Source organism: Lethenteron reissneri, unplaced genomic scaffold (genome assembly GCF_015708825.2).
Source record: "Lethenteron reissneri isolate LAM-NWPU_2019-01 unplaced genomic scaffold, ASM1570882v1 scaffold_1394, whole genome shotgun sequence".
In the NCBI taxonomy this organism is placed as follows: domain Eukaryota; kingdom Metazoa; phylum Chordata; class Hyperoartia; order Petromyzontiformes; family Petromyzontidae; genus Lethenteron; species Lethenteron reissneri.
In genome coordinates this window covers 87929-105102 of record NW_026891107.1, presented here as the reverse complement: position 1 = coordinate 105102, position 17174 = coordinate 87929, and the positions used below count along the sequence as shown (strand labels likewise).

General features: G+C 55.6%; 1 protein-coding gene across 1 annotated transcript; it reads right to left on the bottom strand.

Moving 5' to 3' along the window:
- Positions 1-5290: 5290 nt before the first annotated feature.
- LOC133362168 (pappalysin-1-like) lies at positions 5291-17174 on the bottom strand (the record flags this gene model as incomplete). The annotated part of the gene is made up of 5 exons (XM_061581121.1): positions 17151-17174; positions 16679-16831; positions 15439-15616; positions 6383-6584; positions 5291-5459 (listed from the first exon to the last, which is right to left on the bottom strand). Coding segments are annotated over exons 1-5 (726 nt in total), but the record flags the coding sequence as incomplete, so codon positions are not given.

The window sequence follows — 17174 nt, the reverse complement described above, 5'->3', positions numbered from 1 at the left end:
GTGTGTGTGTGTTACTGTAAGTGTGTGTGTTACTGTAAATGTGTGTGTGTCACTGTAAATGTGTGTGTGTATTACTGTAAATGTGTGTGTGTCACTGTTAATGTGTGTACTGTAAATCTGAGTGTCACTGTAATGTGTGTGTGTTACTGTAAATGTGTGTGTGTCACTGTAAATGTGTGTGTGTATTACTTTGTATGTGTGTGTGTCACTGTATAATGTTGTGTGTTACTGTAAATGTTTGTCACTGTTACTTATGTGGTGTTACTGTAAATGTGTGTTTGTTACTGTAAATGTGTGTGTTGTCACTTTTTAATGTGGTTGTCACTGTTAATGTGTGTGTTACTGTAATGGTGTGTCCTGTGAATGGTGTGTGTGTTACGTAAATGTGTGTGGTGTACTGATGTAAATGTAAATTGTGTGTCATGTTAATGTTGTGTGTTAATGCAAATGTTGTGTCACTGTTTAATGTGTTTGTGTTACTGTAAATGTGTGTGTCACTATTGTGTTGTCATCGGTGTGTGTGTCACTGTGTGTGTGTGGTCCGTGGTGTGTGTGGTTACGGTAAAAGTGTTGTGTGTTACTGTAATGTGTGTTTGTTCAATGTAATGTGTGGTGATGTGTATTACTGTAATATTGTGTGTGTCCACTGTATAATGGGTGTGTTTTTTGACTGTAAATCTGAGTGCACTGTGAAATTTGTTTTTCAGTAATGTTTGTGTCCACTGTAATGTGGTGTGTCACTGTTAATGTGTGGGTCACTGTAAATGTGTGTGTTTTACGTAAATGTGTGTGTCACGTAAATGTGTGTGTCACTGTAAATGTGGGTGTCACGTAAATGTTTTGGTCACTGTAAATGTGTTGTCACTTAAATGGTGTGTGTGTTTACTTTAAATGTGTAGTCACTGTAAATGTTGTGTGTGTTCTGTAAATGGGGTATGTCACTTTTTCATGTGTGTGGCCACTGTAAATGTGTGTCACTGTAAATGTTGTGTGTGTCACTGTAAATGTGTGTCCCTGTAAATGTGTGTAGTGTGTCACTGTAAATTGTGTGTGTGTGTCACTGTAAATGTGTGTGTGTTTGTCACTGTAATGTTTTGTGTGTGGCAATGTGTGTGTGGTCACTTTTTGTGTGTATCACTTGTGTGTGTGTGTCCCTGTAAATAGGTGTGTCACTGTATGTGTGTGTGTCACTGTAAATGTGTGTGTGTGTGTCACTGTAAATGTGTGTGTGTGTCACTGTGTGTGTGTGTGTCACTGTGTGTGTGTGTGTCACTGTGTGTGTGTCACTGTAAATGTGTGTGTGTGTGTCACTGTGTGTGTGTGTGTCACTGTGTGTGTGTGTGTGTCACTGTGTGTGTGTGTGTGTGTCACAGACGCCATGACCACCACAGTGGCTAAACGGGGGCTCTGGACGGGTGTGAGGGGCTGGTAACCCCTCCACCTTCAATTAACCACCACTAAACCACGAATTAAACATAAACCTGAAACAAATAAGCTTGTGCCGGAGGCCCCGGGGGGTCAGGCTTTTATGACGTCTCCTGGCCAAACCCCATTTGGCGGAGCCAGGAGATTGAATTTTCACCCTCGGGGCTCCTCCAGAAACAACAAAAAACCATTGCGGATGGCCACGTGGAATGTTCGAACGCTCACTGCGGAGGAGAGGCTGCCACTCCTCTGTCGGGAGCTGGACCGGTACCGCCTGGATCTCTGTGGCATTCAGGAGGTCCGGTGGACCGGTTCTGGCTCCTGCCACCATGAGGGGTGGACAGTCCTCTACTCGGGGCAGGAGACTGCCAAACAACAGGGTGTGGCTCTTCTTCTGAACAAAAGAATGAAGGGGGCGTGGGAGCGTGGCGGTGAGGTGTGGGAAGCTGTAAGCCCCAGGATACTTTGGGCTCGCCTTCCCATCAACCAGAGGCGAGGAGTGGTGGTCGTGGTTACTTATGCCCCCACCGAAGACGAACATCCGTGGAGGGATGCAGGCAAAGCCGATGAGTCAGACTCTTTCTATGACCTCCTGTCACAGGTGCTGGCTAAAGTGGCCACTCGGGACAGAGTCATCTTGTTGGGTGACTTCAATGCCCGAGTTGGTCATGATGCTGGTACCTGGTCTGGAGTGATTGGAAGGCATGGGCCAGATCAGCTCAATAATAACGGTAGGAGGCTGCTAGATTTTTGTGCAGCCCATGGGCTTGTAATTACCAACACGCTGTTCCGGCATCGGCGCATCCACACAACATCATGGATACATGCCGGGTCCAAGCAAGAACATCTGCTGGACTACATAGTGACGGACCAGCGGATGCGAGCCCATGTCCTTGACACCAGGACCTACCGTGGAGCTGATCTGTCCTCTGACCATCGACTAGTCATCTGTAAGATGCGCCTGCCTTTCTTCCACTCCGGTGGTGGGTGTACACCCAGGATCCCATTCCAACCAAAAGTGGACTGGTCTCAGTTAGCTGATGAAAGTTGCAAGCGAGAATTTCATCATCGCTTGCAGCTGGGGTTGGCATCGTCCCCCACTCCACCTGATGTCGAGGGGAAATGGGCGAGGTTTAAGACTGTGACTCATGCAGCTACAATGGCTGCTTTGGGTACGCGGTCCAGACCTCCCCAGAAACCCTGGCTGACAGAGGAGGTGTTCAGGTTAATTGAGAAAAAGCGTCAGGCCCACTCTCATCGCCTACAGCATCCCACGTCAGAGAATGAGGAGGTTTACCGCAGCCTTCGCTCAGAAGTTCGGAGAGCCGTCAGGCGCTGTAAGGATGGGTGGTGGTCGCGGGTTGCTGAGGAGATGGAGTCTGCCTCAGTGGCCCGTGATCACAAATCACTATTTAACTCCATCAAAAAAGTAACCTGCAGCGCCACACCTATTACCATCATTAGAGGAAAAAACGGTGATCCAATCTCCGACCCCCAGGAACAGGTTTGCAGATTTGCTGAGCATTTCTGTGAGGTCCTGGGGGAGGGAAATTCTCTCAGCCAGGAAAACATCATGGCACAAAGTGGTGATAACCCTGCTGAGGCTGCGGTGCCTCAAATATTGGAAGAGGTCACCCCCTGTGAGTGGCTGGCTGAGGTGCCATCTGTTGAGGAAGTACTGAAGGCGATCCGGAGTCTGAGACCAGGAAAGGCACCGGGCAGAGATGATCTCCCAAGCGAAATGCTGAGGGAGGGTGGCGGTTGTGCACAGACTGCCCTATATGACATCATAACAACAGTCTGGACCACTGGACGGGTTCCGCAGGACTGGAAGGATGCCCTGGTGGTTCCCCTCTTTAAGAAGGGGGACCGTACCGACTGTAACAACTACAGGGGCATCTCACTCCTCAGTGTGCCGGGTAAGGTCCTGGCAAGGATTATTCAACATCGCCTTGCTAGGCACGCTGAGGAGAGGCTTGCGGAGCCCCAATGCGGTTTCAGGAAAGGGCGGTCCTGCACAGATGCCATATTTTCTGTCCGTCTGCTACAGCAGAGGTGTAGGGAATTCCAAAAAGACCTACATCTCTGCTATATTGACCTGGTCAAAGCCTATGATACCATCAGTAGGACTGGGCTCTGGGTTGTTCTTCGTGCTTTCGGAGTCCCTGACCCTCTGCTCACGATCATTAAGGACCTTCATGATGGTGAGCGGGCCCGGGTAAAACTACGTGGCCGGGAGTCGGAGCCTTTCCCTGTACACCTTGGGGTGCGACAGGGATGTCCTCTGGCTCCCACATTATTTAACATCTATTTTGACCGCGTAGTTCGTGAAGCCTTCAATAGCTGTACCGGGGGAATTTCCATTTGGTACAGATATAATGGGAGGCTGATCGACGCCCGGGTGCGATCAAGGGATGGCTCCCTATTGGTCAACCACGTTATGTATGCCGATGATTTGGTAATAGCTGCTCATTCAGAAGAGGAGTTGGAGGCGCTGCTGCTGAGACTGGAGCGTGCCACTAAGAGGTGGGGCCTTACCATCAGCCCCACCAAAACTAAGCACCTGCCTGGGTATTTTGTACCATCGGACACTCCACCCCCACAACTCCCAATTGGTGATGGGGCAGTTGTGGAGAGAGTGGAGAGTTTCCCATACCTGGGCAGTGTGCTTATGACCGGCTCCAGTCTATCAGCAGATGTCTCACTCCGAATCAGTCGAGCGGCAATATCTTTTCATCGGTTGCGTAACGCTGTGTGGAAGCTACCTGGTCTGTCGCTCCACACGAAGCTTCAGGTCTTCTCGGCCACGGTCATTCCCTCCCTTCTCTACGCTTGCGAGACGTGGACCCCCCTGGTGGAGCATCTTCGCCGGTTGGAAACATTTAGGCTGGCCTGCCTACGATCCATCCTGGGTTTAACCAGGCTGGATTGTGTGAGGAGCTCACAAATCCTTGAAAGATCTGGGCAAAGTCCCATCAGTGAGCTCCTCCGGCAGGCAAGGCTGCGTTGGCTGGGTCATGTAGCCCGCATGCCCAGCCACCGCATGCCTAAACAGCTTTTGTTCGGCCGGATCGAGGGGGCTAGACGGGCGCGGCACGGGCTGGAGAAGAGATGGAGTGATGTGGTACAGGAGGACGTGGAGCTGAGTGGACTTGCCGATGACTGGTACCAGCGGTGTCAAGATCGGCCTCAGTGGAGGAGGCTCGTGAAGGACGCTACTGGGCAGTTGGAGGCAGTCGCCCTCCAACAACAACGGAGGGCGGAGGAGCGACGCTCACAACAACGAGCGGAGCGCCGGGTGGCTAAAGCACAGCAAGTTGGCACAGTAGGGGGCACAGGTGGTGCATCAGCCAGTCATCTCGGTCATCTCGGTCAGTCGACCCGTGGCACCTGGGTCTGCCCCGTGACCTCCTGCCAGCGGGCTTTCGACACTTCACGTGGCCTCAAGGTGCACTTGGCCTGGCACAAGCATCGTGGTGACGTCACCGCCACTTAGTGGCGAATGGCGGTTGTTGTTGTTGTTGTGTGTGTCAGTGTGTGTGTGTGTCACTGTGTGTGTGTGTCACTGTAAATGTGTGTGTGCGTGTGCGCGCTGCGCTACAAACCCGGCGACCTGAGTTTGATTCCTGTTCACAGCCAACGCCAGTGACGATTATCTGAAGCGGTGCTGGGCCTCCCCCAGGCCACGAGTGTGTGGCGCGGCGGCGTGTGGTCACCATCGCCACGCCAGAGACACAGACGCGGCCGGGCGCGCTGCTGCCCACCGACCCCCTCGTGCTGACAGCACGTGCCCCCAACAACAAGTCCGTCGAGGCTACGTGGGGGCGGGGGGGGGATCTTTGTGCTCGTGCGAGGTGTGCGGGACCTTGCTGGCGCTGGCGGTGCTGCAGTTGACCCAGCAGCGGGAGCCGAGCTGCCAGCGCTGCGTGCACGTGTAGGAGCCGTGCAGCACTGGCGGCAGCGGGGGGCACTGCACGGGCACGCAGCCGCCCTCCTCCCAGTGGCCACTGTCCGTGCACCTCACCTTGAACCCCCTGGGGAGGGAGGCGGGCGGCGGCAGGAGCCGGGTGATTTGCGAGCGTGTTGGCTGTGCGCACGTGTGTGTGTGTGCTCGCCATCTAAAACTATTAAACATTTTTTTTCTTCCCCAGGTAAGGTCCACGGAGCTGTAGTCGCTCTTTTTCAGAAGTGACCTTGCCACAAATGACAGCAGTGAAACAATCTTGATGTGAAGTTTTCGTGACTGCAGGGATCCATACTCTTTGGCTCTTTCGGTAAGGCCGTCATCAGGTGGGACAAGCACAGCAAGAAACAATCGCTGAAGTGGGCAAAAGGGCTGTCGTGACAAGAGGCTATATAGGTAAGAAGCAGTGAAGGTTTTAACCTGGTTAATAACATCATTCCAATGATCGCTCAATTTGTATCCATCTTCTCGGTTGATGTTATGTCTATGTTTATATATCTGGATGGCTTCATGAACAAACCTTTGATAGTAGCCCGAAGGTTTGCAGAGTACCCTGGTCTCGGAAAAAACAATATTAGGAGAGCCCACAGCGTCATAGCGATGGTCAGCCACGCGGAGGTATTGGTTCTGCCGTGTTTCAGATCTTCCTTGTCGTTTCGTTTCCCCAATGTAACAGCCACTACAGGTGCAACTTAGTTTGTAGACTCCAGGATATTGTTGTCACGTGACGAAAACAACCGCGCAAATTTATGACTGCAAAATAATCGCGATGCGTTTGTAGAAAGGTGTATTACACACGTACGTGGGGACACAGCCAATCCTTAACATTTGCCAACATTTGGAACGATGATTCCGGCATTGAGCGCCCCACACGTGCGCGTGACGTGCACCCAGGGCACGGTGTTTGTGAGCACACACGTCTGCTCGCGTTCCATGACCGTGGCGGGGTGCTGGTGTGCCGAGGGTAGCGGGAGGTGTGGAAGCGGGCTTTACTTGCGACTGGTGAGCGGCACGTGGTGTCCCGGCTCGCAGCGATACTTGCAGGAGGAGCCGACCTCCTGTCCGTCGTGTTTGCAGCGGTCGGTGCGCGCCACGGCGTTGGCCATGGGCGGCGGGGCCCGGCACGTCAGCTGGCAGTACGCCTCCGGCAGGGACCACAGTCCGTCCTCCTGGCACCGCAGCTCTGCGCTCGCACCTGGCGTCCCCGCGGAAGGACAAACGCAAAGACGTTCGGCGTCACAATCCGTCGTCGGCGATCGTGTTTGCCGCGGCGGCGATTAAAGCCGGAGGGAGAATGACGATGGTTCTCGGTGCTCCCCTCTTCACAGTGTTAAAACTATTAAACTAGTTTTTATTTTACCAGGTAAGGTCCACCGAGCTCTCTGGCTCTTTTTCAAAATTTCACACGATGGCGAGCCAACGAAGGGTGGGTAATCATCGCGTGGAAATTCCTAGCAGTCAACAAATAATCAAAACGCACATTCATTCGAAATGTGGAGGGAAAAACGGGAAGAATCGGAGAAACGTCCATGAGATCGCCGGGAGAGAGAGAGAGAGAGAGACGCGCAGACTCCATATAGACAACAGGCATCAGGGTCGGGATCGAACCCACGACCTCTTGTATACCAGGCGAGGTAGTTAACATCTCCTAGCCACCGTGATGATGATGAGTGAGAGAGAGACGCGCAGACTCCAAATAGACAGCAGGCGTCAGGGCCAAGATCGAATCCACAACCACACAACCGCAAACACTTACGGATGTCCTTGGCGAAATGCAAAGGTGCTGCAATGTGCAAGTATATTTTACACTTATGTAGGGCTGTTACAGAGGGTCTGTTTGTGTAGGGCTGTTTACATAGGGGCTAACGGAAAACAGACACAGTGGGCGGGGTCTCCGTGAGCACACGGGGTGGTGCCCGCAACGACGTCCGTACCGGACGGCGTGAGGGGGGTTTCGATCCTCTAACGGGGTATAAAAAGGGTTGAGCCAGAGAGCTCGGGGCTCAGTCTTAGAGTAGTTAAGAGAAGAGAGAAGACCGGCCAGATAGGCCCTGGACTCCCCCTGGGACGCCGCCCTTGTAAGGGCAGTGCAGGCTGGAGCCAGTGGCGTGGTCCCGGAACCAGAGTCAGACCTCTGGGATTCCGGGTACCGTAGCCCGACTAACCAGTGTCGGGCCAGACAGCCTCCCCTAGCCCGTTAGCGGAGGACTCAGCTAGGAAGGCTAGCTAGGGGTGAATTCCCAGTTGTACGGGTGAGGGGGCCGATACATCCCTCTAGTACTGTAAGCCCTTTGTGTAAATAAATACGTGTGCCTTACCCCGTTGTCCACGCGTCTTCAACAACACTTCATCTGGCGTCAGAAGAACCAAGAACATGGACACGCGCCAAACAGCTGGAGCCAGGGAACAGCGGGCGGAGGACGCCGCCGAAATTGTCGAGCCCGAGATGGCTCTACTAGACGACGTGCAGCCGGGGCCGGATGCGGGCTTACCGGAGCATCGCCATGAAGAGGAGCAGCGGGGAGACGACCTGAGGCTGGCTCATGAGAGGCTGGCGGAACTGCTCTACGCCGCTGCCGCTACGCTGAAGGACATCACACGGCTGGGGGCTGGTGGTCCACCGCGGGGCGAGGGGAACCGGCGTGTGGAGCGCCTTCCCGCCATTTCTGAAGATTTAAATTTTGAAATTCCCGCCATCGACGCAGCGACCGCTAGGGGCGTGGCCAACCTCAACCTGGGGTCCGACATCGGCCGCGCTGGGGCTGCTGCATCAACGACGGAGGAGGGCGCGTCATCAAAGCTGCGACAGGCGATGCCATCTGCCATTCGCGCCGAGACGCAGCCGAGTCGGGGAGGCAGCAGTCCACGGGACTCCACGGCAGCCGCTGCACTACACCAAAGGCTGCCCCCGCTTAAAGAATTCGTGGGCGCAGAGGGCGACTGGAGCGGCTTTCGAAGACGCTTCCTCGCCCACCAGGAGATGGCTAAATGGACGGACGAAGAAGCTCTCAGCGCCCTGCCGGCGCTCCTGGACGGCGACGCGCTTGCCGCCCTAACATCGGCACCAAAGGAAAGGCGCTCCACGTTACCGATGGCGCTGCAGCTGCTGGGAGGGGTCTACGGACCGTCGGCGGAATGCAGACAGGAGTTCTACGACCGCAAGCGGGGAGAGAAGGAGTCGCCCCTAGCGTACCGAACGAGCCTCCTGGCGATGGCCAAGTCGGCCTTCCCCCGGATGGATGACGACGGCATCGACGCTATGGTAACGGAGAAGATACTCCTCCTGGCCGACGATCTAGACATCGCTGTCGTCGCACAGGAGGACGCGGAAATGACATCGCTCCAGGCGGCGCGGCTCCTCCACGCAAACCTCCTGTCGCTTCGACGCAAAGCCAGCAGGGCATCGGCGGGGCGTGCGGTGGCTGCAGCCACCCTTCCGACGGAGGAACTCTACGCCGTCGACCACCGACGGCAACAGGCGACGAGTGCACGGCCGGGCCAGGACGGGTCAGGCCGTTCCGACCACTCGTCACCTCCGACGTCGCTCCCGCGGTGTTATAACTGCGGCGTCCGGGGCCACGTCGCCTCGGGGTGCCGCTCTCCTCGTCAGCGCGGGACGACACCTCACCGGGACGACGGGCCTCATCCCAAGCTCCACCGTCAAAAACCGGCGAGTCGCGGCACCCCACACGTTTGGCCCACACACACACCCGTCACGCACTCAAACACCGCGACGAGAGGGGGGCCGGTATCACGCACCATCGCACCATCACGCACCACTCCGGGTACCCATATCGAACCCGGCCAGTGGTCCGTGCTGGCCGATCGTGTGGTTGCCGCATCGTCGGGGTCGTCGGCCGTTGTAGGATATATCGACGGGGTGGAAGTGCGCATCCTGGTCGATACGGGGGCATCGGCGACTATTATTTCGGAATTAATTTATAACATTCTCCCTGTCCGGAGTCGTCCCTTGATGCCAGTTAACATACCATTCTATGCGGCTAACGGGGGCTCACTTGGCATCATCGGACAAATTCGCGCCCAAATTTGTATCGGGGAAATAAAATTGTCTGGGCCGATTTTTGTTTCGTCCTCGCTGGCGGTTCCGTGCCTGCTGGGGACGGACTTCCTGGCCAAAATGCCGATTGTAATTTTGATCGACCAGGGGTGCATAGAGCTTCCATCGGGCAGACGCATGGCGTTTCTGCCATCACCAGTTGCGACTCGGACGGCGTTCGCGACGGTGCCGGCGTTCGTGGAGAGAACGGTACGCGTTCCTCCGGGAACGCAAATGTTGGTGCCCTTGAAACTTCGGCGGCCCCTCGTTAAGGGTGCCGGGGCACAAGGGGTACTGTTGGGACCGTCTAGGGCCGGGGTTAGTGGACCTGATTTACTACCGGCCCAGACCATAGTGAGAGGGGATAGTGAACCCTTCATCGCGGTCCTAAACGTGGGCTCGCGGACGGTGGTGCTCCCACAGGGGACCGTGCTTGCTCACGCAACGCCGGTGCCGTGTGAGGAGCCCGCCGTCAATTCCGTCAACACTGTCCCTGCGTCGCGACCGCGTTCGGACAGCGATGAAGGGTGGCTCGAGGCGCTTTGTGCGGGATCGACGGACCTGTCCGATTCAGAGCGTCAACAACTTAAAACGCTACTGCGAGAATTTTCCGACGTTTTTAGTCGAAATAAATATGATTTGGGTTGCACTCACTTGCTGCGTCACCATATTGACACGGGTGACAGCGCGCCAATTCGCCAAAATCCGTTTCGGTTGAGTCCCGCCGAAAAGGAACATGTCAAATCGGCTGTTGATGACATGTTAGCCGCGGACATCATTTCTCCTTCCACCAGCCCTTGGGGAGCGCCGATCGTCCTGGTTAAAAAGCAGGACGGTTCGTTGCGGTTTTGCGTTGACTTCCGGCGTCTTAATAAAATTTCGGTTGCCGACGCATACCCGCTCCCTCGGATGGATGAATCGCTTGACGCCTTGGCGGGAGCGCGATTCTTTTCCACACTCGATTTACTTTCGGGATTCTGGCAGCTTCCTCTGGATGATGAGTCTAAGCCTAAAACTGCTTTTCGTACACCGCACGGCTTGTTTCAATTCAACAGGTTGCCGATGGGCTTGCACTCAGCGCCGGCAACTTTCCAGCGTTTAATGGAATTGGTTTTGGCTGGACTGCAATGGGAGTCGTGCCTCATTTATTTGGATGACGTTATCGTCTTTAGTAAAACTTTTGATGAGCATCTCCAGAGGTTGCGGGCAGTTTTCCTAAAGATGCGGGCTGCTAATTTGAAATTTAAGCCCCAAAAATGCCATTTGTTGCGTGATTCGGTGCGTTATTTGGGGCACATCGTGGGACGCTCAGGTATTGCTACCGATCCCGCCAAAACGCAGTGTGTCAGCTCCTGGCCGACTCCCACCACAGTGGGAGAGGTCAGGAGTTTTATTGGGTTCGCGTCGTATTATCGACGGTTTGTTGCTGATTTTGCAACGATCGCTAAACCCCTGCACGCTCTAACATCTAAAGGGGTTCGTTTCCACTGGGGTCAAGAGGAGGAGGCTGCGTTCCGCTCCCTTCGGGACGCCCTGGTGAAAGCCCCTCCCTTGATCTACCCTGATTTTTCGAAACCCTTTTTGCTCGACACCGATGCGAGCAACACGGGTATTGGGGGTGTGCTTTCCCAGGTGGTTGATGGCGTTGAACGGGTGGTCGCATACGGTAGTCGGGTGTTGTCTCCTGCGGAGCAGAGATATTGTGTTACCCGTAGAGAACTGTTGGCAATTGTTTTTTTCATCCAACAGTACCGCCCATATCTGTACGGTCGGCATTTCACCGTCCGCACAGATCATGCGGCACTACAATATGCCCTGCGGGTTCAACAACCATCGGGACAGTTGTCTCGATGGTTGGAGGTTCTCCAGGATTTTGATTTTGAGACCACTTACCGTAAGGGCGTTCGCCATACCAACGCGGACGCTCTGTCACGCATGCCAACCGCCTCGGAATGTGCATGCCTCCTGGGGTCGGGACGTTGCAGACCTTCAGGGGACGCATCGGTCCCGATCCTGGCTGCCACCGACGACGACGAGCCACTGGTTGATAACTCAATCGAACAACAGGGAAGGGATTCCCTGTTGGGGTTGCCCGTCACTGAGTGGGGGCGCCTCCAAATGGAGGACACCTCCCTCCTCGGGTGGCGTCGTCGCGTCGGGGGTGCTGGCCGGGTGAAAGGTGATTCGGGTGCATGGGAAATGGTACAGGGTCTGCTCATGCATTGGGACGCAAAATCACAGCGACATCGGCTGGTCGTCCCTTCGGAGTTGCGAGGCAAAGTGGTGTGGGCCGCGCATGAGCGCCTGTTACATCTGGGGACTCTAAAGACCCTTGCACTGATACAGTTGGATTTTTTTTGGCCTGGTATGACAAAGGATGTGGGGGATCTTTTGAGTTCATGCCCGCGGTGTGCGCAGCGGAAACCGCCGGCGCGGGAGTCTAACCCGCCTTTACAATCAATCAAGGTGTCCAGAATAAATGAGCTGGTCGCACTGGACATCTTGGGCCCATTTCCCGCCACCCCCAGGGGCAATAAGTATTTGCTGACAGGAGTCGAGTATTTTACACGCTGGCCCATGGCCTGGCCCCTTGCCAACCAGTCGGCAGCAGCCATCGTGGACGCCTTTGTTCAGGGATACGGCCTGGACAAAGGTGCCCCGGAACGGCTGCTGACCGACCAGGGTAAAAATTTTTCCAGCAAATTACTTAAACAAGTTTGTGACCTCTTAGGCACAAAGAAAATTCGGACCTCCCCGTATCACCCACAGACTGACGGAATGGTCGAGCGCCTGCATCGCACCATTTCGTCAATGATGGCACAGCAGGTCTCAGATTCCCAGACTGATTGGGACCTGCATATTCAGGGGGTCTTGGCGGCATACCGGATGGCACCCCATGCAGCTACGGGGTTTTCCCCCTTTTACCTTATGTACGGTCGCGAACCCGACCCGCCTGTTCGCGCCCAGCTGCAGATCCCCGACCAGCAAGGAAAAACTAAATTGGCTGACCACGTCAAATTTAATTTGGCTAAATTAACAGAGGCGCGGGATGCTGCGAGGTTAAACTCGGACCTCCGTCAAAAGGCGAACGAGCGCCTCAGGTTGGGTCGGGCGCATGTCATACAATGGAAACCGGGGGACAGGGCATGGCTGCACTGTCCCCAAGTACCCCTGGCTACCTCCCCAAAGCTGGCGCGGCCGTGGCGGGGGCCTGTGGAAGTGGTCGAGGTCCTGCGACCACAGTGCGTGCGCATTCGTTGGGGGAAGCGGCGATGGTTCGTGCACCCCTCTCGGTTGAAACCTTTCGTCGCGGCACACAAACCCACTTCACACATGCATGGCCAGACGTGTGGGGGGTCGACCGACTCACTAGGTCCGTCTCCACCGCGCTCACCTAATGCCTTGCCGGCCGTGCCACCTCCAGGTGCATCGGGACTGACGGGCTCACGCCCGACCACCCCTTCTGGGGATACCAACAGTCACGAGGCGTCAGAGGAGGCCCCGCTCCCGGACGGACGATTGCCACCTGACGGTCCGCCACCCGGGGTTTCCCCGTGTGAGGGGCCCGCCGCAAGGACACGCGCAAAAATGCGCAGACTGTTGTGAAACCGCAAGGACACGCGCAAAAATGCGCAGACTGTTGAGGAACCGCAAGATTTGTATATATGTTGTGTTCAGTGTGTGTTGTGTGGGGGGGGGGGGGTGTTCCCTGCCCATTGCATTCACGTACGTTGGGCTCACCTGCTGTTGTGTGCATTGTGGCTCCGCTACAAATTGTATATAGCTTGTTCTTACGGTATCCGTATTTATTCGGGGGGGGGGTGCGTCGGATTGTTCCCTTTCAGGGTTGAGGGTTTTGTTGTTGTCATTGTCGTTGTTGTTGTTGTTACTGTTGGTTCCTTCAAGTTAGCGTTAAAAACGTTTTTTTAAGGCACACGCGGGGATCCAGGGGTTAAATAACCTTTATTGGAAGTTGTTGCAGCCGGGACGGCTGCGGGCTGTACAGGGGGGGGTGATGTAGGGCTGTTACAGAGGGTCTGTTTGTGTAGGGCTGTTTACATAGGGGCTAACGGAAAACAGACACAGTGGGCGGGGTCTCCGTGAGCACACGGGGTGGTGCCCGCAACGACGTCCGTACCGGACGGCGTGAGGGGGGTTTCGATCCTCTAACGGGGTATAAAAAGGGTTGAGCCAGAGAGCTCGGGGCTCAGTCTTAGAGTAGTTAAGAGAAGAGAGAAGACCGGCCAGATAGGCCCTGGACTCCCCCTGGGACGCCGCCCTTGTAAGGGCAGTGCAGGCTGGAGCCAGTGGCGTGGTCCCGGAACCAGAGTCAGACCTCTGGGATTCCGGGTACCGTAGCCCGACTAACCAGTGTCGGGCCAGACAGCCTCCCCTAGCCCGTTAGCGGAGGACTCAGCTAGGAAGGCTAGCTAGGGGTGAATTCCCAGTTGTACGGGTGAGGGGGCCGATACATCCCTCTAGTACTGTAAGCCCTTTGTGTAAATAAATACGTGTGCCTTACCCCGTTGTCCACGCGTCTTCAACAACACTTCACTTACATTGTAAAGTATGTGTAATGTAGCAGCTTCCAGAGACACCTTGTTCAGTCAGATGTACATTTATTATGAATTTAATGGCGAATGGCGGTTGTTGCCATGTATACGTACATGTCTGTGCGTGTGTGTGTGTGCGTAAGTTCATGTGTGTGTGTGGCTCTATGTGCGTGTGTGAGTCGATGTGTGTTTGTGTGTGAGTCTGTGTGTCAGTCGATGTGTGTACGGCAGTGTGTCTGTGTGTGACAGTCCATGTGTGTGTGCGTCGATATGTGTCTGTGTACGTCCATATGTATGTCTGTGTGTATGTGTGAGTCGATGTGTGTGCGTGGGTCCATGTGTATCTCTTAGTCGATATGTGTGTGTGTAAGTCCATATGTATGCTTAGGTCGATGTATGTGTGAGAGTCTACGTATGTGTGTGTGTGCGAGTCCATATGTGTGTCTGTGTAAGTCGATGTCTTTGTGTGTGTGTGGGTCGATGTGTGTGTCTGTTGCCCAGGCAACGCCGGGTACTTACCGCTAGTCATTCATAAAGTCCACCGACTCGCCGCTAACTTAACGAGTAACCGCGAGTTGACTACAGACACAGCTGGGTAACTTCTACGCGACGCTCCCCGTGTAGTTGGCTGGCTACACAGGAGCGGAAGGAGACACCGTCACTCTCCAAGAGCACAAGGTGCCCCCGTTCCAGGACGACGAAGACGACCCGCTCCAAGATGACGACGGTGACGACAGCTTCTTGGTTCCCCCACAACAACAGCAGCAGTAGCAGCAGCAGTAGCAGCAGTAGCAGCAGCAGCAGTAGCAGCAGCAGTAGCAGCAGTAGCAGCAGCAGTAGCAGCAGCAGTAGCAGCAGTAGCAGCAGTAGCAGCAGTAGCAGCAGCAGTAGCAGCAGTAGCAGCAGTAGCAGCAGCAGCAGGAGCAGCAGTAGCAGCAGCAGTAACAGCAGCAGTAGCAGCAGAAGTATCAGTAGCAGCAGCAGTAGTAGGAGCAGCAGCAGCCCAGAGCCCTGTTCCACGCCGGCTTTAAACCCTCTTCCCGAGCCATCTCTCGCCGCACCTGGCCCCCGTCCTGGCTCTGTCCCAATGACTATTCACCACCGTCTGAGATCCGTGCTCATCCTCACACTGCCCTGTCGGTGCCCGTCGCATCAATCATTATTGACAACCACTCAGGTCCCACGTTACCCTTACGTGAGACCCCCTGCCTGGTCCCTCTCATCCGGAATCTATGGGGAATGGAGGTTGCCGGTCAATCAAATATCCCGGTCATCTGAGAGTTACGCTTACGATTCACCGCATTTCACAAGCATGTTAAACTGTTCAAGAAAGAAACTCAGCCTGCATGTTGGGGAGGCCTTCATCTAGCAGTGGATTGACCATGGCTGAACATTGATGACGACGACGACGAGAAGTAAGAGATTGCTGGACGGGTCACCTTGCAGTTTGGCGGGTGGGAGGCAGACGAAGGTGGTGCGGGCACCGTAGCTCGTCCCGTGGGGGTAGCTGAAGTGGGCGTGGTACACGAGGTGCCAACTCGGGACGCCGCAGTCGACGGGCCGGCGGGCAACGCGCTCATCCCCCTGGCCCTCCACGCGGGTCACTCCCGCCTGATGCTGATTGGAGGAGGGGCGGCGTTCGTGACAAGGGCCTTTAAACTCCGACGCGATTCCGTCACGCGCCTCCCTCGTACCTAGTATTATTCAGCCCGGCGTCCGACGATCCTGACCAAACTGCCAAAGCTCGTGGCGCGAAACGTCGGACGTCGTGCCGACACGACACGCGGCAGCCGACCCGATAAACACCTCGGCGCGCCGTTACCGCACAACCGCGAAAACCTACGCTGCAGGACCCGCATGGCTGTATCGGTGTTGGGGGCGTGCAAACGGCAAATAAATCTGCGGAAAAAACTATTCTTACTCTCACAAAACTGCGATGAAATGGCGCCTCCAAACATTCCAATTATTGTGCAATCCACGGCGAGCGCACGGCACATTTCTAATGACGGTGCCAACGAAGCGGCACTAACGGAGCCCGAATGAGCAAACAACAACAACAACAACACGCTCGTGCGACAAACTCTCTTCAGTCAGCACGACGGGCTCCCCCCGTCACGCGAGCACGACGACAAACACCTCGTACTGGCAGGAACCTCCTGGTTACACCAGCCCACAGGGGATTATTGTGTCCGTCGTGCAGGGTGGGGCTGGGAGGGGTGGGGCTGGGTGGGGAGGGGCTGGGTGGGGAGGGTGGGGATGGGCTGGGTGGGGAGGGTGGGGGGTGGGAGGGGTGGGGCTGGGTGGGGAGGGGCTGGGTGGGGATGGGCTGGGTGGTGAGGGTGGGGAGGGGCTGGGTGGGGCTGGGTGGGGAGGGGCTGGTCACCCCGTGGTGCCCTTATAAAACTCAACGTTTAACCAACTCACGCCGGCTTGTGCCCGCCCTCACAGTCGGCCATATTTGCGGAATACACCACGCCGCCGTTGACCCTGCAGGCCATTGACCGAGCAACCCAACGTTACTACCAGCTCCCTCCGCAGGAGGGATGTGTCAAAGCCACGTAGAAGGCCGCCCGTTAACCTCCGCGGAAATCCGCGTAAACCACGAGGTCGGCGTGCGGTCAGCGCAACGGCGAGGGCTGAAGCGACGCCGAATTGCACGGGACGACGGTGGGCCCTCACCGGGTCCCCGTCCGCCGCGGGCTGCTGCCCGTCCTCGCTCGGTGCCCCTTGCCGCAGAGCACCTCGCACCGGCTGCCGGCCTCGTCGTCGCACCGCGCCGTGCCGTGAGCCGCCAGCCGCTGCAGGCAGGTGCTGCAGGCGTTGCAGGTACACCTGGCGCCGTTGGGGAGACACCAAGAGGGCGTGGGTTTGTTAGACGGCCTCCTCGCGTGAAGCGGGGGAACATTGAATGGAGTGGTGATCGGTCCAATAATGACACAAAGCATCACCGGGATGATTCGTCAATCAATCGTCGAGAAAATCTACAAATCGACTAAACATTGTAACAAATTAAATCTTGACTTAAAGCTTTCGTGACTGCAGGAATTCATATTCTGTGTCTTTCGGTAAAGTCAGGTAGATAGGTTCAACAACCTGTCTACGCGACCCAAAAGTGTTGTAATCGATTGCTTTTTCTTGTGGTTGATGACACGGGCCCCTTGATGGCCGCCCCCAT